General features: G+C 34.9%; 1 protein-coding gene across 1 annotated transcript; it reads left to right on the top strand.

The window, feature by feature from the left end:
- Positions 1 to 262: 262 nt before the first annotated feature.
- LOC147033803 (uncharacterized) lies at positions 263 to 2315 on the top strand. Its single transcript, XM_085883660.1, has 3 exons — positions 263 to 432; positions 529 to 741; positions 838 to 2315. The coding sequence occupies exons 1-3, from the start codon at positions 340 to 342 to the stop codon at positions 1438 to 1440; spliced, it is 909 nt and encodes a 302-aa protein (XP_085739786.1). The 5' UTR covers positions 263 to 339; the 3' UTR covers positions 1441 to 2315.
- The last annotated feature ends 21799 nt before the right edge of the window (positions 2316 to 24114 follow it).

The raw sequence follows: 24114 nt of genomic DNA, 5'->3' as shown, positions 1-24114 counted from the left end.
AAGGTATTCAATAAGCCCCGCCCACTTTTCTTTAAGCCCCGACCACTTTTACGAAGCTCCACCCACTTTTCGTGAGGTATTTTTTCTAAGCCACGCCCACTTTTCCTAAGCCCCGCCTACTTTTGCTAAGCCCCGCCCACTCTTACATCATTTCCAGTTCATCTCTGACTCACAAAGAAATCACTAGAAAATTACAGGATGTTATGGTTTTGAAAATTTTCCCAATGAAGGCTTGCCTAGGCTTGCCCAGGGAATTTCCCAAGGAAACCACACCCACCAGTCTTTCCCTATAAAAGCTTCAAGCCCAGGCTCCATTTTAAACATTTGTTTTTGCTGGCAATGGTGTGCTGTGTGCTTGCCTGGAACTCTCTGTCTTGTATGGAACTAAACCTTCAAGTTGATGAACTGGATTCAAACCTCTTATCTGTTGAGGTAAGATTTTTATTTTCCTATTTTCAAACTTTGATTGAAGCATACTCATTTAATAATTAAATAACTTAATTAATACATTATTATTTTCTCTCACAGGAAATTGTGTCTGAAATACGAAATGAAAATACTGCTTTTGCTACAACTTGGAGCGAAATTGTTGACTTGGTTGAAGACCTTGTGAGCGACCAAGACCTACAGAACGAGCAAGACCTTGAGTGGGATGACTTTGGGGTTCCTTGGAACTCTCTGTCTTGTATGGAACTAAACCTTCAAGTTGATGAACTGGATTCAAACCTCTTATCTGTTGAGGTAAGATTTTTATTTTCCTATTTTCAAACTTTGATTGAAGCATACTCGTTTAATAATTAAATAACTTAATTAATACATTATTATTTTCTCTCACAGGAAATTGTGTCTGAAATACGAAATGAAAATACTGCTTTTGCTACAACTTGGGGCGAAATTGTTGGCTTGGTTGAAGACCTTATGAGCGACCAAGACCCACAGAACGAGTTCGTCCTTGATGACCCAACCAAAGAGTTATACCTTGGAGACCAGCAAAATCCTGAAAAAGAGTTTTACAGCAATAGTACTCATTGTGAGTTATCAAGACAATACCCACTGAACAAGTTATACGTTGATGAGCCAGAATACAAGTTTTACCTTGGAGACTCACAAATTTTGAAAAAATCAGTAAATGAGTTCTGCCTTGATGGTTTAAATAACTATCTTGGAGACTCAGGAAAAGGGTTCTGCCAAGATAGTTCTAAATATGGGAACTACCTTGGAGACTCACAAATTTTGAAAAAATCAGTAAATGAGTTCTGCCTTGATGGTTTAAATAACTACCTTGGAGACTTGGAAAGTTGGGTTTATTTTGAAGACTTGAAATGCTACCACTCTTTGGGATTTAAACCTATCAAGAAAGTTCTTACTCCCTCTTTCTATGTCATCAAACCTGAAAGCCTTAAAAGACAGAATTGGAAGAAGAGAAAAAAAAAAACGTAAAAAATATATATATATATATAGGTGGAAATCTCATTTTGAAAAAGACATTGTGTTGGGTGAGGATTGAGTTGGGGTTGAGATTTTGAATGTGAGGGTTGGGGTTGAGATTATGAATGTGAGGGTTGGGACACACACACACACACACACATACACATCAACAAACAAAAGTTAAGCCTTGACTATTCAGTTGAGGATTCTGTGTTTGGGGTTCACAGATCTAAGAACGTCCACCCCTTGACACACACATTATATACTGTTATACACCTCGGACTTGGCCCTCGAGTGTCCACAACGGTGTATAGTAGGAGGGAGTGAAGCGCCAACCTATTGCTCCCATTGCACACACACACACACAAACAAAAGTTAAACCTTGACTATTCAGTTGAGGATTCTGTGTTTGGGGTTCACAGATCTAAGAATGTCCCCCTTGACACACATTATATACTGTAATACACCTCGGACTTGTCCCTCTAGTGTCCACAAAGGTGTATTATCTGCTTAGTTTTGTCTTTTGTAATTCCTGTGAATAAAATGAACCTAAAATCTCTTCCCCTTCCAAATCATATATTTTATAAGTCCAAGGAACCGTATCTATTACATCAACAATTTTAAAAAGTTCTTTCGTCCATCGTTCAGTAAAACCCTTTTCAAAATGAGATTTCCACCTATATATTCTTATGATATCACCAACTTTGAACTTAGGTTTTCTGACATTAATCTCTTTTTCATATTTTAATTTTATAAATGTTTCTGATGGTTTCATATTTGTTGACGTGTGAATCGTGTCATTATACTTATCCACAATATCCTGAATAAAAGATGACCATTGTTGTGAACCGAGTTGTGTGAATTTTTTATATAGTCTCTCTTTTAAGGTACGATTAAAACGTTCAACAACAACTGCCTTCCCTTCATTAAAGGTACTGTATAATGTAATCCTGTTATTTTTTAGAAAATTCATAAATGTCTTGTTATAAAACTCTCTACCCTCATCAGTCCACAATTTTTTAGGTTTTCTCTTACTTTTATTAAATATCTGTTGAAAAGCTAACATAAGAGTATTACAAGTTTTGTTTTTTAAAGGGACAACCCACGCATATCTCCTCCTCAAATCAATAACGGTTAAAGCATACTTGTACCCCTTATCATTATTGAGTTCAATCAAATCAGCAGACCAGATATAATCAACTTCCTTGGAATAAACTTTCCTTCTCTGAAACTTTGTGAATATTGGTTTATGTAATTCATCAGCTAATTGCTCTTCAGTCTTAATGGCATCATTAGAGCCTATAAGTTTTTTGAATTTCCAAGTCCAAGTTTCAATTTAGCACTAATCATCTTCTTCACGATGAACCTATCAACTTTTTCTCTCAAGGTTGGATTTTGTATCAGAGACAAATTATACAACATTTCTCTATCGGCTTCATGCTTTTCTTCCAACGTTGTGGTATTCCCATAATCAATATCGTGTCTCATGCACACTTCATCAACTCTATTGATTGGTTTACTCCAGGATTTAGGATTGTCTGCCTCATCTAATCTTTTATCCAAGTTTGTGCCTGGACCACAGAAAGAATACCCTGGAAGATGTAATTCCCCTGGTATTCCAGTAGTTGTAAATTTACTTCCTGATAAAAACTTTTGTATATCTCCTCCGAGTTTGTGTTTGGAGATAAATTGATTTTTTTTTTTGAACCACACACCGAACATATACCTTTTTGTATAACCCTGTTATTTTTACTTTTAATATATGAAATATTTTTAGTATTAGTTTTCTTTTTACATTTGAGACAATAACTCATTTATTTATGAGAAAAATTCCTGCAGAGTGCAAAAACCTTTTTAGTTTTCAACATGCACATTTGAATCTTAATTTTTAAAACATAAAGAATCCTTAGAAATGCCTTCACTCTCTCCTCCATTTATTTAAGAAAAAAAAAATGAAAAACTTGAATTAAAATCCATATCTTGTCGATGCTAATAGTCTTGTCGAAAGTATTGCAAATAGACTTGTCAATTCTTTGTTTTCCTCCTCGGTGGGTTGAGTTATTTTCTGTAATACCACCAATCTTTTTTGAATCTCACTGGTTTCTATATTTTGATATTTATTCATTCTCTCTCTTTCCTCCCTCTCTCTCTTCTCCTTTTCCTCCTTCTCTTTCTTCTCCCTCTCTCTCTTCTCTCTTTCCTCCCTCTCTCTATTCTCTCTTTCCTCCTTCTCTCTCTTCTCCTTTTCCTCCTTCTCTTTCTTCTCCCTCTCCTCCTTCTCCTTTTCCTCCACTTCCCTCTCTTCTTCAACTCCTTCCTCATCCCTTACTATCCTTGAATCGTTTACACCCCATAGAATATTATACATATATTCATCAGGATTTCTTGTTATTCCTGTATCCACAATAACTTTTACAACAGGAAACCAATAAAATTTCTTTTGAATTTCTAAAAGAGCCTTACCTTTTCTTAACTTTATAATTTTTTCATTATTTAACATTCCAATTAAATCTAAAGTTGTCGGTTTATCAACATCAGCATAATGCCAATCTTTTATTGAAAATACCTCATTCTTGTGTTGTAGAACATATTTATTAAAATACCGAATACCCTTTTCTTGAAGGTATGCTTGGACACAGAAATGATAATTTTCTTGAAGCCTTCTTGCTGTCATTTATGTATTAGAAATATATGTTAGAATAATATTATGGCACGAAACACCTCCCCATCTTCCCATAGTTAAATCATTTTGTATTTCCTTACTTATTATATATAATCCTGTTTTTTCTGTTTTCATGAGATAAACAAGGGCAAAACCATTATTATATTTACCCTTATTAAATTCTTTTATTTGTTGTTTACTAATCGTGGCTCCACAAAACTCATTCTCGATACCAAGTGGATAATATTCTTCCTTACGAGACTGATTTAATTGTTTCAGGTCTTCAAGGTTAATTTTAAATGACCAATTATACCCTAAATCATTCATATCATACCCCCATTGTTCTATTCTCATACAAACGATACGCCCTTCTTTATAAAAATTTATTTTAATTCGAACTGTGAATTCTGTATGACCTGGAGATAATATCAACACTTCTGTATCTTTGGAATACACAGCCGTTTTATTTAAGTATATATATTGTGATAAATCGCTTAATCTCACCAAGTCATTCGCGTCAGTCGGGCTTGGATAATTTTTTAATTTATAAGCATTTTTCATGTTAATATTTTTGTTTATATTATATTTATGTCGTTCAGCCTGTGCCTTTGTATAATAATTTGATAAATCAATATCCAGTTCTTGAGATACACCAAAGATAGAACCATCTTCACCAACATAAGTCATTTATATTAGATTAAAAATAATATCATAAAATTTTTTATTTTTGTTGAGTTGAAATAACACATATAGACATAATTGACCACAACACTTGGAATTTAATTCTTGGACTTGAAATGTTTGATAAACACCATTCTGTAAGAATTTTATGACTTCAACAGGTGGTGGAAGACCAAAACTATCAAAATAATATTTGTCTTGACTATTAAAAATACAAACCCAATGAGAACCGTTCCCATCATTATCTTCTAAGTTCATAATAATATTCTTTGTATGTTTCGGCACATTTGTTAATTCATCTCTCATACAAATAACCACATTATGAATTTTTAATTTCTTACAATATTTGGCAAGTTGTAAATTTGATGTTGTATTCTTTCCAAATTCTTTCAACCACTCATCAATGCTCATTTATTTATTAGAAAGATATAATCCATTACCTCTTTTCGTTAATTTTACACCTGCTTGTGCTATAGAAGAAAGCATATCTCCAACTAACAATCTCGCTTTATCAGGCAGACCTTCAAGTTTTTCAGCAAAATCTACAATTACACCACTTCCACTAATTTGTTTTTCCAACTCTTTGTTATGTCTTTCCAATTCTTTTTGAGCCTGGAGTTGAGCCTTCCTTTCGTTGGCAGTTTTCACCGCTGTTGAAATACCACCCGTCAATGCTCCAACCGCACTTAAACCAGCAAATAAAGGAATTAGAAATGGGAGAAATCCTCCACTCGTCTCTCTTATTAAATATTTTTTCAACATTGGTTTTGTCATTTTAATTTTAAGTGAGCCGGTGTCATTCAAGATTTTAACCTGTTCTCTTGTGAGCAAAACATCAATTCTTACTGCTCCTTTTCTCTGAATTGTATTAACGTTAATCGTACAAGGCTTTTGATTTTGAACACAAGATGATAGTTTATGAAGATTGATTTGATTAACATATACCCCAGTTGGTACTTTGCCACTCATTTATTTAACAAAAAATTATGTGAGACTAATCATCACACCATTATCTGTATTAATCTGCAATTCTGTTTCTTTCAAAAGCAAACAATATGTATCAACTTCTTCACTCTCTCCTCTTTCAATGTATAGGGAAGTATCCACTCGATTAGACTTTATAGTTTCCTTTTGAGCGCTCAGGTCAAACGCATAGATTGTATACAAACTTTTAAATGCTGTCATGTCCAAAATAGGTTCTTTATTTCCATTACTTTCACACACCTTTTGGTAAGACTTGTATGCTTCAGCAAAATCATTTTTTTCCCAATTAATTTCCAATCTATCTCGTGGATAAAATGTTCCATCTAGAGAAACGCGAAGTTGTTTCACCTTAGCATTATCACTCAATGCATTATTCTTATCAGTCGCAGTATCACCATCTGGCTTTTTAAAAATCATCCACAGATATCGTGGCTTTCCTTCCAGAACACCCAAATTCCACGTGTAAGTAGTTTGGTTGAGTTTAACGTGTTGACATCTTCTTTTGAGGTATGATACACTGAGTGGCTTCTTTGAGTTAAGTCTTCGATTCAACATCTCTTCTGTTTTAAGATTAGGAGTATATTCACTGATATACCAACTCATCTCCTCAATTACAAATTTATTCTGTTCACCAAAAGCACTACCAACACCAAAAAGCAATCTATTTTCATTATCATTCCTTTGTAGTTGAAATCTAATTTTAAGACCATACAGAACTTTATCATAATCACAAAATCCAAATATACCTTTAAGAGGAACTGCCACAGTAAAACTATTTTCTGCTTTTGTATCATCATTATACATTCCTTTCCTTTGAATATATCCAGGGTCTGTGTTTGTTCCCGTTGACATATCAGGAATAAAACCTTCGACAGACCCCTTTCCCATTCTATCACTGAATGTATAGAGTGTAAATTTCATCATTTCAGATACAGCAGAGACATAATCAACCGCTTCAACTTCTTGTGTTCCAATATACAATCGCACACTATCAAACATTTTCCAGAAGAAATCATTTACAAGTGTAGCGTTTGTGTTATTCCCAGCCTTAGTGAATTTAAATTTACACAACAAGAAACTTTCGGAGAGATTCAAATAGGTTTGTTGATTATTTATTTCAAAACTTTTTGTACCATTTGTATTCCAGTCTGTTCCAGTTATTGCATTTACCTTGAAGTAATCTTCTTTTTTAGTGGAGTTTGAGATAATAATAGTATCATCCAAATCATAGATACTATCAATTGCTTCCATACTTGTATTTATTTAGGAAAAAAGATGTTAAAACTTTTGAAACCCTGATCCAAGTATTTGAATTATTTTCTGTCGTTCTTGGGGGGACAACTGAGTTTTACCTTTCTTAATTTCTTTTATTGCTTGTAATTTATGAGATTCCTTCTGAGCATCTTTTATACTCTTTACAGCACCTGCTACATTTCCCACAGCAGAAGCAGTTGAACCAATTAGGTCTTTATGTTTAAGAATAGTTGAACCAATACCCATGAGAGTATCAATTATCCCATCTCCTCTAAATTGATGTCCGACACCCCTTTGTCTCTTAGGTTTATAGTATCCTCTACCAAGATACATACCTTCACCCTTGTAGTATGGGGAAAGGAACATCCCATCCCCTGTAATTATTTTATATTTTCCCCACTCGTGTTTCCTCACAATAACCATCGTATTTATTTTTTGGAAAACTTCACGTAGGTGAATTCTGATGGATATAACTTCTCCATTAAAAGAAATCACACGATTATCTTGGTCGGTTATCCTAAAATTTACTCTGTGTATGGTTTTTCCTGACACAGGTAGATAAACCAAATTTTTAGGTTCCATATTGAATTTATAACCAATTGGGGTTGAGTATGCGCTGAATGAAAATATTGTATTTGTTTTTTTTCCATCATTATAAGCACCATCAATCAAATCACAGTGAATTAACACCGAATTTATTCCTGAGGATATTTGAATGACATTATCACTGTAAAACGTCCCATTAGTTTCAATCTTTTTTGAGGAGAAACCCAATAACTCTCTAAATGAATTATCAATTGTGAAATCAACCTTGTAGTTATTTTTAACTTTAATCGTTGATTTTGAAGTATGTTTTTGAATGTTTATAACAATATTTTTTGGTTCATCACCCTGTTCTTTCATAAGACGAGCAATTTCGGAAGATATTTGAGAAATCTCGTATGCTCCGGGTGAGACTGTTATCGTTTTGTATCCACTTCCCGGATTATAACTAAACTTGTCATTTTTCTCGGTTATATTAAATAAGGTATTATAAGTTTCCATGGACAATAAAGATGCCTCATATTCTTTTGTTGTGTCAAGTTGTAGTGGGTATGGGAATGAAGATGTGTGGTCGCTTGTTGTGAAATTAAAACTCAGGATTGTGCTTCTCATCTTATTTAATATGAGATAAAATGTCTTTATATTGAGATTTATTAATTATTTTCATGTTCATCAACTGGTCTAAAATGGCTGATGCTTCATTAAAACAATTGTTATTTCCAGCCTTCTTACTGCCTAACAACAATAACAGTCTATTAACTAATTGCGATGGGTCATTTGGAAGAAAACTAATACCTGAACCAAGGATACTTAAAGCCTGAATAATGTGTTTCTCCTTCTCATTCTTCCTACTTTTACCAGAAAGAATAACCTTATAATTTAGAGTGTTCAGCAAATCAATATATACTCTATCATCATTATTTTCCATATCCTATGGTTTATCAATATACTTTGATTCATCCCTCACAGTTGAACCTTGTCTTCCATCTTTTGTGAGAAGAAACATTAATCTCGGAGTTAGTTTAACAGGGGGTTGAGCAGAACTTAAGAACCTTAATTCATCATTAAATATCAATACCTTTTCTTGAACAAGATGAAATATTGCTGGTTGTTCTGTTGGAATGAGTCCTGCTTTGGTTTTTGAATCCGCTGAATATTCATTCTTTTGAACAGCATTCACAATATAATCAGGGGGTTGATTAATCTCTTCCAGTTGTTGAAATAAACCTTCATCATATTCTAATTCTCCAATATGCTCTAATTCTTCCTCCGTCATTTGACTGAAATCTTTTAACATTTGGAGCTTTCTGGGAGTATATTCTAATGTGGGAACTGTGGAAACATCTTTCATTTTTTCTTGGGAAGTTTTTAAAAGTGGTTTAAAAAATTTCTCTTGTTTTCTTTCAAATACTTCTTCGCCCGTTAGTTTCTGTCTGCGTTTCTTCTTTATGTCTTCCTGCTGTTTTACAACTTTTGAAACCAACTCTTGATGTTCCTTAAATCTTCTTGCTCTTTCTTTTGTATCCATTTATTTCTTGTAAAATATCATTTAATGAATTGTAAAGATTAACAGGGAAATTTTCCTTTTCTTCATCATTCAAGTAGATGTGTTCAAATAAATCCTTTTCTTTAAATATTTCATCAAATTCTTTATTAACATTAATGCGAGTTGTAATTTCTTCTTCACTAATCCTTGCATCTCTGCTTTTCATACGTTTGCGTTGAGTTTCTTCATCAACATCAAAACCGAATGATAAAATCTTCACCCCGCTCAGATATTTAATAATTTGTCTCGTTCCTTCTGGATTAGTTTCTAATATCCCAACACCACCAGATTTTAGTTTCCTTAACTCACTCTTACAATGTGAATATTTTGTTGTACCAAGAGAAACCTCCTCAAATATTTGTCCTTCATTCCTCAATCGCATATGTTCCTCCACTAAAATATAGTGATAATCTTCACCTTTTACTTCTCCAGGTCTTATTGCTCTAGTTGTTGTTGATACAATGCGTATCACGGGGTGTTTTTTAAGTAAATTTACAATATTCTCATTTGTACCACACAAGAACCTTGATTTATGAAAGTTTTTTTCCAGAAGCAGATTTACCCACAAGATTTATAATAATAGTTGTCATTTATATATGTAATTGTTTATAAAACAAAAAATATATCCCTTAATATCTCATCTTGTTTCACAACAATATATTTATATTTTTCAGTCGTGTGCTTCATGTAATCCTCAAATTTCTTTTTACTACATAATGTAGAACAATTATCTCTCCAAAAATTATAGATATCTATTGAATTTAACTTGAATAAAATAAAAGTATTTGCATTGTTCCTGATGGAACGACGAGGAAGTTGAAAGTACGATTGACTAAGATAAATACAATTACAAGAAGAATGTCTCCCTCTTGTGTAGTAGCTGTCCCTTACCGTTTGGTTTCTCTCATTAACACAATCATCAAAGATAACGAGGTTCTTTTTTGATTTATCCAAATCTTGGGGAGACGGTATATCATCCGTATTATCACTAAGAATACAAGTTATAGGATTTGATTTCATTTTACATCTCTGTGTATCACAAAATAGTTGAATTATATCTTCAATGTTATAATCATTTAGGTTTTTTTGATGTTTAAATAAACCGATTATATCTTCTTTTTGAAGACCAGCATTAAAACCTTGTGAGAGTAGTTGATACTCTGGTTGAAAACTCGACTTTGTGAAAATTATTAAATTATCATAATCTAAAAAGTTGGGAGTGAGGAGCATTTTTAAAAGTAAGCAGGTTTTTCCACATCCACTTGAACCAACTATGAGACATCTTAATGAATTTGGGAGATTTTTATGGTTGTTAAATTTTATCTTATTTTCCCAAATAGGTAAAAAATCATTCATTTATATATTTAGAAAACAAGTTATTTAATTTATTATTGGCTTTTTTAGAAACTCTATATTTTATCCTAAGTTCAGGTTTAATTTCAAGATAATCCATTATTTTATTTATACAATATCTTGTGTTGATATTTCCCTGAAAATTACATCCATGAATAATATATAACAACAATCCTTTGAACATTTCTCTTATACGTTCAGTTTCTTCCCTTGTAAGGAAAGGTGTGTTATCACCCTCATACTTTACATTCATTTCTCTAATCAATCTTGTAAAGTAATTCATTTTTGGTGTAAATCTAAAAGAATTATTTTCCTTTTTATATTTTTTATTATCATTAATTAGAAGATAATCACAGAATATACATTGTTTATAAGCTTTTGACTCTGTGTTTAATCCCCCTCTTTCACACGCAGGACAATTCTCAAATTTGTCATATGAAGAATCAGGAAAGTCTAGCATATTTATAAAGTAAAACTTTACTTAAACTGAAATTCATCTATACTTTCAGTTGTATATTACCATCGATATCGATATACTTTTTTTCATTATCAGATTCAACGACAACATTTTTTATATTAAAGGTAATTTTAAAATTATCGTTTCATTTCATAAAATATCGTTATATCGTTTCATAAAATCATTTCATTATATCGTTTCATAAAAAACTACTATTGAACGAAATGTCATTTCACCTGATATATTAACATCCTTTATTTCATCAGGATTTACATCTTTAGGGTTGTTGAAAAAAATACAAATTTCTCCTTGCATATTACAGATGGTCTTATCTTTTCTTTCTAAAGCTTCATCCATAAGGTTTTTGTTCTTTGATACTTTTTCTTGTTTCATTGCTTTTTCTAGTTTTGAATATATTACTAGAAGGAGAGGAGAAACTTTTGTTAGAGATACTTTAATTGATGTTCTACCAGGTATACTAAAAGCCCTTCCACTGAAGGAAATTGAAGAACTCATATTATTTACCATAATAGTTTTTATCCAATAGTTGTTATATTTATCTTTGTTCAATTTTACATCCTTGACATATTTCTCAGTATCTTTAACAGATGAAGAGATTGATTGAAACTTGTCTTTTGTGTCTTGAAACATTGTATTTATTAAGTGAAAAAGTTGGAGGATAAAATGTTTTTAAGCACAGATTCACCTATAAATTAAACGAAATTTTCATCAAGAAAATTTTAGTTTAAGCAAAGTTTTATTCTATAAATATGGTGAATACAACGTACTGCGATGTTTGTAATCACGAATATAAACATTATAGAAAACACCTCCGAACCAACAAACACACATTTAATCTATTTCATCAAATATCTCCTCTTGAGTTGGAAAGAAAACATTGTGATATCTGTTCAAAGGATGTTTTGAAGAGTAGTTATAATAAACATCTTCAATCACAAAAACACAAGAAAAATGAGTTTAAAGTAAAGGGAGACTATTATATTGAAAACACTGATGGGGCATTTAAAGGGCATATAAAAATAAGGATTTTTCAATTTGGAGAACCCGGTCCATCATCAATAGCTGAATCAATTGAAATAGTGAAACCCGATGTTGAAAAATTTATTAAAAAGTCATTAAAAGAAATGAAAACTTTAAAGTTTTATATGGGAGTGAAAATGAATATGAAAAGACAAGATGAAGAACATACTCCTTATATGAGAACAGGTCTTCATTTTATAACATCATTTCAAGATTTTTTGAATAGTGGGGTTTATGAAGAACTATCAAGACAAGAGGAGGATGTTGATAATACAGTGATAGGAAGTGGATTCAATATTAAAAAAATCATCTTTTTAGATATACACATTCTAAAATCAAACCCTCTTAAAGCTTCTTCTTATATTGAATTAGCAAAAGAAATAAAACTAAAGAAGGCAGTTGTTAATATTAAGAACAATGATAATAAATGTTTTCTCTGGTCTGTTCTTGCTCACTTTCATCCACCAAAATGTAATTCAGAAAGAGCAAAACAATATATGAAATATGAGAATACCTTGGACATTAAAGATTTTAAATTCCCAATGCCACTAACAGATATTCCTAAATTTGAGAAAAAGAATAATCTTTCTATTAATGTATATGGATTAACGGATACAAACAAAGTTCAAATATTAAAAATTTCAAACAACTATAAAAATGAAGAAACACACATTGACCTTTTATATTTTAGTGTTGGAAAGAATTCACATTACACATACATCAATAATTTATCAAGATTAATCTCTTCTCAGGTATTCAGAACAGCAAACAAAATATATCCTTGTAAGCGATGTCTTAATTCATTTCATACAAAAGAACGATTAGAACAACATTCAAAATATTGTAGTAATCATACATCAGCTGTAATTACAATGCCTAAACCTGGTGAAAAGATTTATTTTGAAGATTATAATAAATCTATCATGCACCCATTTGTGATATACGCTGATTTTGAATGTATCCTTAAAAAGATAAATACTGCTTCTCCTAATCCAAAAGAACCATATACAAATAAATATCAAAAACATATTCCTTGTGGTTTCTGTTATTATATCAAATCATCTGTTGGAGAAAAGTATAACAAACTTGAACATTATCGTGGAAAAAATGCTTCACAAGAGTTTGTAAAACGATTAGAAAAGGATTGTATAAGACTCACTAAATTAATGAAAGAAACAAATGAACCGATGAAATTAACCAAAGAAGAAAAATTAGAATTTAGATTGAACAATATCTGTCATATTTGTGAGGGGGAAATTAAGGAGTCTAAAGTTAGAGACCATTGTCATCTTACTGGTAAATATAGAGGTCCCGCTCATTCCTGTTGTAATCTTAATTATAAATTACCTTCTTTTATTCCAGTCTTTCTTCACAACAGCGCCAACTATGATACACATCTATTTATAAATGAACTTTCAAAAACACCAGGGAATATTTCTGCTATAACAAACACAAGTCAAAAGTATATTTCATTTTCAAAAATGATATTCACAAAACCTTTAACTCGTATTAGGTTTCTAGATTCTTACAAGTTTATGGGAACACCACTAGCCTACCTCGCATCAAATCTAAGCTCCACGGACTCTTTTCCAAATCTTAATTCATTCTTTCCAAAAGAGGAAATTCTCACTAAAGAGGAAATTCAGATTAAAGAGAGAATTCAAAGTAAAGAGGAAACTCTAATTAATGAAGAAATTCTAACTGAAGATGAAATTCTAATTATAAAGAAAATTCGAACAATGAATGAAATTCTAACTAAAGAGGAAATTCAGATTAAAGATGAAATTCTGATTAAAGAAGGAATTCTTACGAGAGAGGAAATTCAAACAAGGAATGAAATTCAAAGTAAAGAGAAAATTCTTACAAGTAAGGGAATTTATCCTTATGATTATATGGATTCATTTATGAGATTTAAAGAAACACAACTTCCTTCAAAAGAAAGTTTCTATAATAACCTTTATGAAGAGGAGATAAGTGATAAGGAATATAAACACGCACAAGAAATATGGAAAATATTTAAGATAAAGAACCTTGGAGAATATCATGATTTATATCTAAAAACAGATGTTTTATTGTTAGCTGATGTGTTTGAGGCTTTTAGAACACTCTGTCATAATAAAAATTGTTATGGATTAGATCCTTCCCACTATTTCACAGCTCCTGGTTTAGCTTGGAGTGCAATGTTGAAAATGACAAAACAAGATATAGATTTAATCAGTGATGTTGATATGCTTTTGATGATTGAGAAGTCCAAGAGAGGTGGAATATCACAAGTATGTTCAAAAAGATATGCGAAAGCAAATAATAAATATCTCTCAAATTATGATAGTGAAAAAGATAGTAATTATTTGATGTATTTTGATGCTAATAATTTGTATGGATGGGCAATGTCTCAATCTCTGCCTTATGGTAAATTAGAGTGGGTGGAAGAAAAGGATTATGAAAAGGCTTTGATGAATATTGTTATTTCTTCTCAAGAGGAATTGAATGACGAAGAAGAAGGTTATTATTTTGAAGTTGATTTGAGGTACCCGAGTGTTCTTCATAATAAGCATAAAGACCTTCCTTTTGCATGTGAGAAAGAAACCCCAAAGAAAGAATGGTTCAGTGATTATCATAAAAGTTTTAATATTAAAGGCAAATCAACAGAAAAGTTATTAACAACATTCTATGATAAAGAGGGATATGTTTTACATCAGAGAAGCTTAAAACAGTTTTTGAGAGAAGGATTGAGAGTAGCTAAAATTCATCGAGTTTTAAAATTTAAACAAAGTCCTTGGGTGAAAAAGTATATTCAATTCAATACAGATATGAGAGCAAATACAAAAGTAAAATTTGAAGGGGACTTTTATAAATTAATGAATAATGCTGTATTTGGAAAGACTATGGAAAATGTTAGAAACAGGCAAAACATTAGATTCGCAACATCTTGGAAAGAAGCTTCGAGATTGATAAATAAACCAAGTTTTGAGAGAGAAGAGGTTTTTTCAGAGAACTTTTCTGCAATTCATATGAAAAAGGAAAGTATTGTAATGGATAAACCAATTTATATTGGAACAGCAGTTCTTGATTTATCAAAGATATTGATGTATGATTATTTGTATAATGACTTAAAGAAAGAGTATGGTGAAAATGTTTCATTGTTGTATATGGACACTGATAGTTTTATCCTAGATATAAAAACTGATGATGTTTATGAAGATATGAAGAAAAATATTGGAGTATATGATACAAGTAATTTCAGCAAGAAGAGTGAGTTATTTTCCAAAAAGAATGAAAAGGTTATTGGTAAGTTTAAGGTTGAGTTGGGTGGAAAAGTAATGAGTGAGTTTATTGGATTGAGAGCAAAGGCATATGCTTATAAGTATGGTGAACAGATTGATAAGAGGTTAAAGGGAATAAAGAAATATGTAATAAAGAAATCAATAACTTTTAGAAATTATTTTAATTGTTTGATGAATAAGAAAGAAGAATATAGGAAAATGAATACAATAAGAAGTTATAAACATAACATATATAGTGAAGAAGTAAATAAAAAGGCATTAGGAGCCTTTGATGATAAGAGATTTATTTTAGATAATGGAATAGATTGTGTTCCATATGGATATTGTATGATAGAGTAAATAGAATAGATTGTGTTTTAACGATGGGAAGATGGGTTAGGGTTTTTTAAGGGCTACCGCCGCGTTTTTTCACAATATATAAATGGTTAAACCAAGTATTAATCAAACTAAAGAGTGGAGAAAATCTCAGTCTTGGTATATAAATGGAAAACATAATGAATGTGAAAAATATCAAATAAGTCTTATTGAAAAAATAACTAAAACAAAGGTAAATAAAACAAATAAGCGAATCAATTTAAAAACTAGTAAGTTCGAGGATGTAAAAAAAAAAATGAATATCCTTGAATGGACTGAAAACTTTGATGGTTATCAATTGAACAATGAAAAAACAATTTACTATAATCTCAAAATGATATGTGGCTCAGGAGGTGGCCAGATGAGAGCATTAAGAGAAGTTTATCATTTCGTGATGGCACAAAAGGGGTATCTTAAAAAATATAAAGATTCATATGTTTTGTTTGTCAATATCTTAGATGGGGATTATTGTGCAAAGAAAATTAAACTATTGAAGGAATTTGAGAATGAACAAATCTTTATAGGTTCAATGAGTGAGCTGTTCAACCCCCAGGTGTTCAATTCAATGAGGTTCAACCTCCAGGTTAAAAGGGGAGACAAATAAATATACCTTGGGATAAAAAGGGTGTTTATTTTTAGGGAAAAAAAAAGGGAATCGCTGAAAATCCCCCATTCATTTACATGGGGAAAAGTGAGCCAGAACCAGTATTCTTACCCTACTCACGTGATATCAAGCTAAATCATGCAATATCACACAATGTCAAACTAAATCACACAATATCACATGATATCAAACTAAATCATGCAATATCACATGATACCAAACTAAATCACGCAATATCAAACTAAATCATGCAAGGGCACACAATGTCAAACTAAATCACACAATCTCACACGACAACAAACTAAATCACACAATATCACACGATAACAAACTAAATCACACAATATCACACAATAACAAACGAAATCACATGATATCAAGCTAAATCATGCAATATCACACAATGTCAAACTAAATCACACAATATCACATGATAACAAACTAAATCATGTAATGTTACACGATACCAAACTAAATCACGCAATATCAAACTAAATCATGCAAGGTCACACAATATCAAACTAAATCATGCAATCTCACGCAATATCACATAATATCACACAATATCACATGATAACAAACGACATCACACAATATCAAAATAAATCATACACGATTACATGATAACAAATTAAATCACGCAATATCACATGATAACAAACTCAATCACGTGATATCAAGCTAAATCATGCAATATCACACAATGTCAAACTAAATCACACAATATCACATGATATCAAACTAAATCATGCAAGGGCACACAATGTCAAACTAAATCACGCAATCTCACACGACAACAAACTAAATCACACAATATCACACGATAACAAACTAAATCACGTGATATCAAGCTAAATCATGCAATATCACACAATGTAAAACTAAATCACACAATATCACACAATATCAAACTAAATCACACAATGTCGCACGATAACAAACTAAATCTTGCAATATCACACAATATCAAACTAAATCACACAATCTCACACGATAACAAACTAAATCATGCAATATCACAAAATATCAAACTAAATCACGCAATATCGCACGATAACAAACTACATCACACAATATCAAAATAAATCATACACGATCACACAATAACAAACTAAATCATGCAATATCAAATTAATCACGCAATATCACATGACAACAAATGAAATCACGCAATTTCAAATTAAATCATGCACGATCACACAATATCAAACTAAATAATGTGATGTCAAACTAAATCATGCAATATCACATAATATCAAACTAAATCACATGATATCAAGCTAAACCATGCAATATTACTCAATATCGACTTCCGGTTCCGGGTTTGGAGCGTCGACAGGTCTCCTTCAGGGCTCTCTGCTGATGATATCAAAGTTAAGTTTCCAGTCGTTATCTGTCCTGTTTTAACTGTTTATTTTCTTAGTTACATGTTACTGTGTGTTCCTAGTTCGGTTTGTTTCAAAAATCATGCTATTTTGTGAAATTTTGTCGACCGTGTCTTACCGGGTGCTTGAGGCTTACTGGTTCCTCTCGGTGTACGATCGTGTTTTGTTTTTTCTCCCCATTACCTTCAATTTTTATCGTCCCCATTTTTCTAATGTCCCCCATCCCTCCGAACTAATCACTCAATTTCTTATCTTAAATTAAAAAAAAACAAAAAAAAAACGCTACCTTTCTCCTTCCTCACTCATGACTCTCGATTCTTCTTCTTCTTCTTCTTCTTCTTCTTCTTCTTCTTCTTCTTCTTCTTCTTCTTCTTCATCTCTTCTTCTTCCTCAATTTTTTTCTACAACACTTCCATGACCGAATCTGTTGAAAACTCTCTCAAACAACAATAATAATAATAATAATAATAATAATAAAAACGATCTCTTATAATGCTTCATCTTCCTCTTTCACACATGTGGTCTCTTTACTGGATCATAATGCACTACTCTTCTCCTGTTTAAACAGACTGCTCTCAATTCGACCTTTCCTTCATACCTTGCTTAAAAAATCCAACTGTTACAGTGTTTCTTCTCTCCATTCTCTGAATTCGCCTTTATTGCATCCATCAAGAATTGTGTTAAATCGCATCTCTGACCTAAAACTTATAAAAACCCCAGTTTGCTTTGAATGTTCGCATTCCATCAACCATTCTTTTTTTCCAACTTCAGTGCCAACTCACCCCTCTCACGCCTCACTCTAAAAACAGCCATTCCACTCTTTTCCCTCCAAGCCTCCCTCTCACCTCTCTCAAAAACTCCCCCCTCACCTTTCTCCAACCATTCATCCCCCTCACTCATCCTTCTCAAAGTTGCCCCCCTCTCATCCACAAAGCTTCCTCCTTCCACTGCCCTCTCACCTCCATCTCTTCAATCCACCTCCTCAAATCCTCAACTGCCTTCTTCCCCCACTCTTGTCCCCCTTCTCCCCCAGCACCACAGAGCCTTTTCTCCTCCTCATCCGCCCCAGTCCCCCTAGCTATTCTGCAATCCCCCACACTCTTTCAACAACCCTTCTTACCTGCCCCCCCCGTCCCTTGTCCTACCCTCCCCCTCCCCCCCCACCACCCCTACATCCAAAGCCTCCTTACCTCCCTCTTCTTTAAAAAGTGTGAACTTCAAATATCCGGTGTCTTCGTTCAAACCTTGCAGATCTTTCCATACAGGTTTCCACTGACAAACCAGACATAATCTGCCTTACAGAATCTTTCCTCCACCAAGACATGTCTGACTCCCAAGTATCTCTCCCTGGTTACTCCCTCCTCCGGTCTGACAGAACTGAGCCTCGTCCTTGTGGAGGAGTTGCCCTCTTCATGAAAGACTCTATTCATCACTCTCCATGCACTGCCCTCACTTCCCCACATCTCGAGGAATACCTCTGGCTACGGCTTCCCCTCCACTGCCACCTCATGTTTATATGTGTACTGTACTGTCCACCAAACAGTGATGACTCCATCTTCAACTCACTATCCGAAAACATGGACCAACTTCTATCTTCTCATCCAAACTCTCTCTTCCTAATATGTGGCGACTTCAATTGTCATCATGCCAATTGGCTAGGTGTGGGTACCTCTCTCACCTGTCATGGCACCTCAGCAAAAGCTTTCTGCGACTCATTGGGACTGACAAAATCGGTCAACTTCTCGACCCGGATCTCATCCAATGGTACTCCATCTCTTCTGCATCTGATTTTGACAAATTTACCTGACAATATCTGCCGCTCTTCCTCCGCTCCAATCGCTTCTTCTGACCACGTCCTTGTCAAAGTGGACATCTCTCTGGCTACTGTCAGAGAACCACCTCACCACCGTCGAGTCTGGCATTTCACTCAAGCCGACTGGCAGGGTCTCCAATCAGCCCTAAAACTTATAGACTGGTCTCCTATCGCTACTTTCTCCAACATAAACTCATCCTGGGAATTCTTTCAAAGAAACTTGCTCTCCCTCATGCACAGATTTATCCCACCTCGTCTTCAGTTGTCCTACCCTTCCTCCCACTCTTCGTTAACTGAAGCTTGTGGTGAGGCAGTTGTCCTGAAACAACTTGCCTTAGAATCATGGAAAGCAAACCCAACTGAGGGCAATCTCAGTTCCTTCCATAAAGCTCAGAACAAGTGTGTATCTACCCTCAGGAGAGTCAGAACACAACATCTTTCTCATCTCAAGTCTGATCCCTCAAACCTCTCTCTCTCTCTCCTCAAAATCTTGGTGGTGTCTAATCAAATCTGGTGTTTGTGTATGTTCCCCCTCAATCCCCTCCCTTACCTCAAATAGCCGCACTGCTGATACCGCACATGAAAAAGCTGAATGCCTAAACTCGGTGTTTGCTGCTAAATCTTGTGTCCAAAACCCATCACTTTCTCGACCCACCTTACCCAGTCGCACCCAACTGTCCCTGGACTGTGTCCTTTTCTCCTGACAAGGTGGAGAGCTTGCTATCAAACCTCGACTCAGATTCTGCAACCAGTCCAGACGGCATCAGCCCACGTGTCCTCAAAGGCTGCTCTTCTGCTCTTGCCCACCCTCTCTCTGTTCTATTCACCCTCTCATTTGCTCAAGGTCATCTGAGATCTGCTTGGAAATCAGCAAACATCACTGCCCTGCACAAAAACAGTGCAAAAACAGATCCCTGCAACTACAGACCAATCAGCCTTCTCCCATTCATCAGCAAGGTTATGGAATCCATCATCACTTCAGACATTAAATCCTTCCTCTTCTCCAATGGCTTGATTTCTGATCATCAATTTGGTTTCAGACCAGGTCACTCTACCCTGTATCTGCTACTTCTGCTCTCCGAACAATGGATGGAGGTCCTCAATGCCAGACAGGAAATCCGAGCCATATCCCTGGACATATCGCCTGCTTTTGACACAGTCTGGCACCCTGCCCTACTCACCAAACTCTCTTCCCATGGTCTCTAAAGTCTCGAAAGTCCACTCATGGTTCGCAGACTTCCTCTCCTGTCGCAGTCACCGTGTGGCCCTAAATGGAGTTCTTTCATCTCCTCTTCCTGTCCAGGCTGGAGTTCCTCAAGGTAGCGTTCTGGGCCCTGTTCTTTTTCTGGTTTTCATCAATGATCTCTCCGACTCTCTGGAAAATCCTCTATATCTCTTTGCTGATGACTCCACTCTCTGCCGTACCATCAGTCACCCCTCAGACCAGCAAGCAGCAGCTTCTTCGCTCACTGCAGATCTGGATAAAATCACAAACTGGTCCAACACGTGGAACATGTCTTTCAATCCGGACAAATCTCACACTCTCACTATGTCTCTTCAAAAGGACCGTTTTGAACCCCCCCCCCCATCCACTTTCTCAACAATCCTCTGGAAGAAGTCCTTTCTTTCAAGCTTCTGGGTCTCACGATCTGTCATGACCTTTCCTGGGAAAGCCACATTTCAAACCCCGCCTCCAAAGCCAGTCATCGACTGGAAATCCTCTGTCATGCAAAGTCCTTCCTTGGCCCACCTGAGCTCCTGACCACTTACAAAGCTTTTGTCCGCAGCCTGATGGAGTACTGCTCTCCCCTCTGGGCTGATGTTCCTGCCTCTTACCTTTCTTGGCTTCACGCTGTAGAAACCAAGGCATTTCGGATTATTGGCATGTCCCGCAATGAGGCTGAGTCTTCGGGCCTCTCACTCAATCACCGCAGGTTGGTCGGTGGTCTTTCTGTCTTCTACCGTCTCCTCTCCAGCCTTGCTCCCCTTGCTCTCTCTCTGTGATTTGTTCCCACTACATTTCCACAGGGCGCTCAAAGTCCACCATCAACTTCCTTCTGGTAAAACTACCAAAACCACGAATCACTGCTCACCTTCACTCTTTCATTCCTCTTTTTCCCCACCTTTGGAATAAACTCCCTCACTCTATTCATTCCCATTCTTCCCTCCAGGCCTTCAAAACAGCTGTTCACCACCACCTCTTATCATCTCCCATCCAAATCCTCGATCTTTTCTACCCCCGATAATCCACCCAAGCCCACCTCCTTCAAATTCCCTGCTTCCTTCCTGAAAGTCCCTGTAATGTCCATCTTCTATTCCCCATGTTCCCCGTCCCATCCCTCTCCCTTCCACAGATCTCCTAATGTCTCTGTTCCCCACTGTTTTGGCCTTCCCACTCCCTCCCCTCTTGTCTCATGCCCCCCCCCCCCTTAATGTGCGTTAGCTCTCACACGAGCCTCGACAAGGTATACAAAAAAAAAATCACAATATCACATGATAACAAACGAAATCATGCAATATCAAATTAAATCATGCAATGTCACACAATATCAAACTAAATCACGCAATATTACATGATATCAAAGTAAATAACACGATATCAAACCAACTCATGTGATTTCCCACAATATTAAATTAAATCACGCAATATCACACGATAACAAACGAAATCACATGATATCAAGTGAAATCATGCAATATCAAAAATACCAAACTGTATCATGCAATATCACATGATAATAAACTAAATCATGCAATATCAAATTAAACCATGCAATGTCATGTGATAACTAACTAAACAAGTGGTGCCAGGCACAACAAATCCCACCCATTTAAGGCATAAAGTTATTTTGGGGATCAAAATTAAATTTGATACATCCTTAACCCCGATCTTCACAAATATGCATTTTTCACTCTAGGATTGTTCGGATTATAAGTCACAAATATAATAAGGTTCACTATAAGCTTAGTTTGAAGTAAATCGGATCATTTTGACGAAGTTATGGGCGAAAAACGATTTTGACCTTTTCGTGACCTGCCCTTGACCTTTGACCTAATTGGACCCAAAAGTTAATGGGGTCGTCCGAGGTTCATTACTCACCTGTGGATACAATTTGACAGTGTTTGAGCCAGCCGTTTTCCCGTAAAGTTGTATTTTCGTAACCATGTTTTCGTTTTAATGGAAAATTTGTAATTTTGACCGATGACCATGACCCCCAAAATTTCGGGCCCTACCGATGTTCACAAATATGCATTTTTCACTGTAGGAATGGGTAGGATTATAAGTGACAAATAGAATAAGGTTCACAATAAGCTTAGTTTGAAGTAAATCAGATCATTTTTGACGAAGTTATGAGCGAAAAACGATTTTGATATTTTCGTGACCTTGGCCTTGACCTTTGATCCAATTGGACCCAAAAGTTAATGGGGTCTTCCAAGGTTCATTGCCCACCTGTGGATTAAATTTGATAGTGTTTGTTAAAGCAATTTTTCCGTAAAGTTGCCTTCAGACAGACAGACAAACAAACCGGACGATTACAATATCCCGCGCCCTCCCGGATAATAATGTGATATCAAACTAAATCACGCAATATCAAACTAAATAATATGATATCAAACTAACTCATGCAATATCACACAATATCAAACTAAATCATGCAATATCACATGATAACCATCAAAATCATGCAATATCAAACTAAATCATGCAAAATCACATGGTATCAAGATAAATCACGCAATATCACACGATAACAAACTATATCATGCAAAATCACATTATATCAAACTAAATCACACAATATCACATGGTATCAAGCTAAATCATGCAATATCACACAATAACAAATTAAATGATGCAATATCACATGATAAACTAAATCACACAATAGCAAACTAAATAATGCAATATCACACGAAAACAAACTAAATAATGCAATATCACACGAAAACAAACTAAATCATGCGATATCACAGAATCACAAAATCATGCCATGTCACAAAAATTACAAATTAAATCATGCAATAGCAAACTAAATAATGCAATATCACACGAAAACAAACTAAATCATGTGATATCACAGAATAACAAAATCATGCCATATCACACAACAAATGAAATCATCTGATGTCACAATAACAAACTAAAACACATGACATCACACGATATCAAACTAAAACCCATGGTATCACATGAGAGCAAACTAAATCACAAGACATCCCATTCTATCAAACTAAATCACACAATATCACATGAAAACAAACTAAATCACTTGACAGCAAACTAAATCAGGCAATATCACATGATATCAAATTAAATAACACAAGTGCGGGCCTGTCGGGGCAGGCCCATAGGTGTGTGCCAGTATCTGCAGCTTCGTGCCTGCAGTATCAGGTCCCCAGCATCAATTGTGACATCATATCAAACGAAGAAGAAGAATTGTGAGGCCCCCTCTCTCTCGCCCCTCTCTCCCCCTCTCTCCCCCTCTGTCCCCCTCCTCTCTCGCCTCACCTCTCTCGCCCCCTCTCTCCGTCCCCTCTCCCCCCTTCTTCTCTTGCTTCACCTCTCTCGCCCCCTCTCTCCCTCCCCTCTTTCCTCTCTCCCTCCCCTCTCTTGCCCCCCTCTTACCCCTCTCTCCCCCTTCTCTTGCCCCCCTCTCACCCTTCTCTCTCCCGCCCTTCTCTCTCCCCCCTCCTCTCGCCCCCTCCTCTCTCGTCCCTCTCTCT

Source organism: Eptatretus burgeri, chromosome 1 (genome assembly GCF_056783735.1).
Source record: "Eptatretus burgeri isolate ZD-2024b chromosome 1, Ebu_testis_v1, whole genome shotgun sequence".
NCBI lineage: Eukaryota > Metazoa > Chordata > Myxini > Myxiniformes > Myxinidae > Eptatretus > Eptatretus burgeri.
The sequence above is the reverse complement of the archived record's forward strand: the minus strand, read 5'-3'. Positions and strand labels throughout refer to the sequence as shown.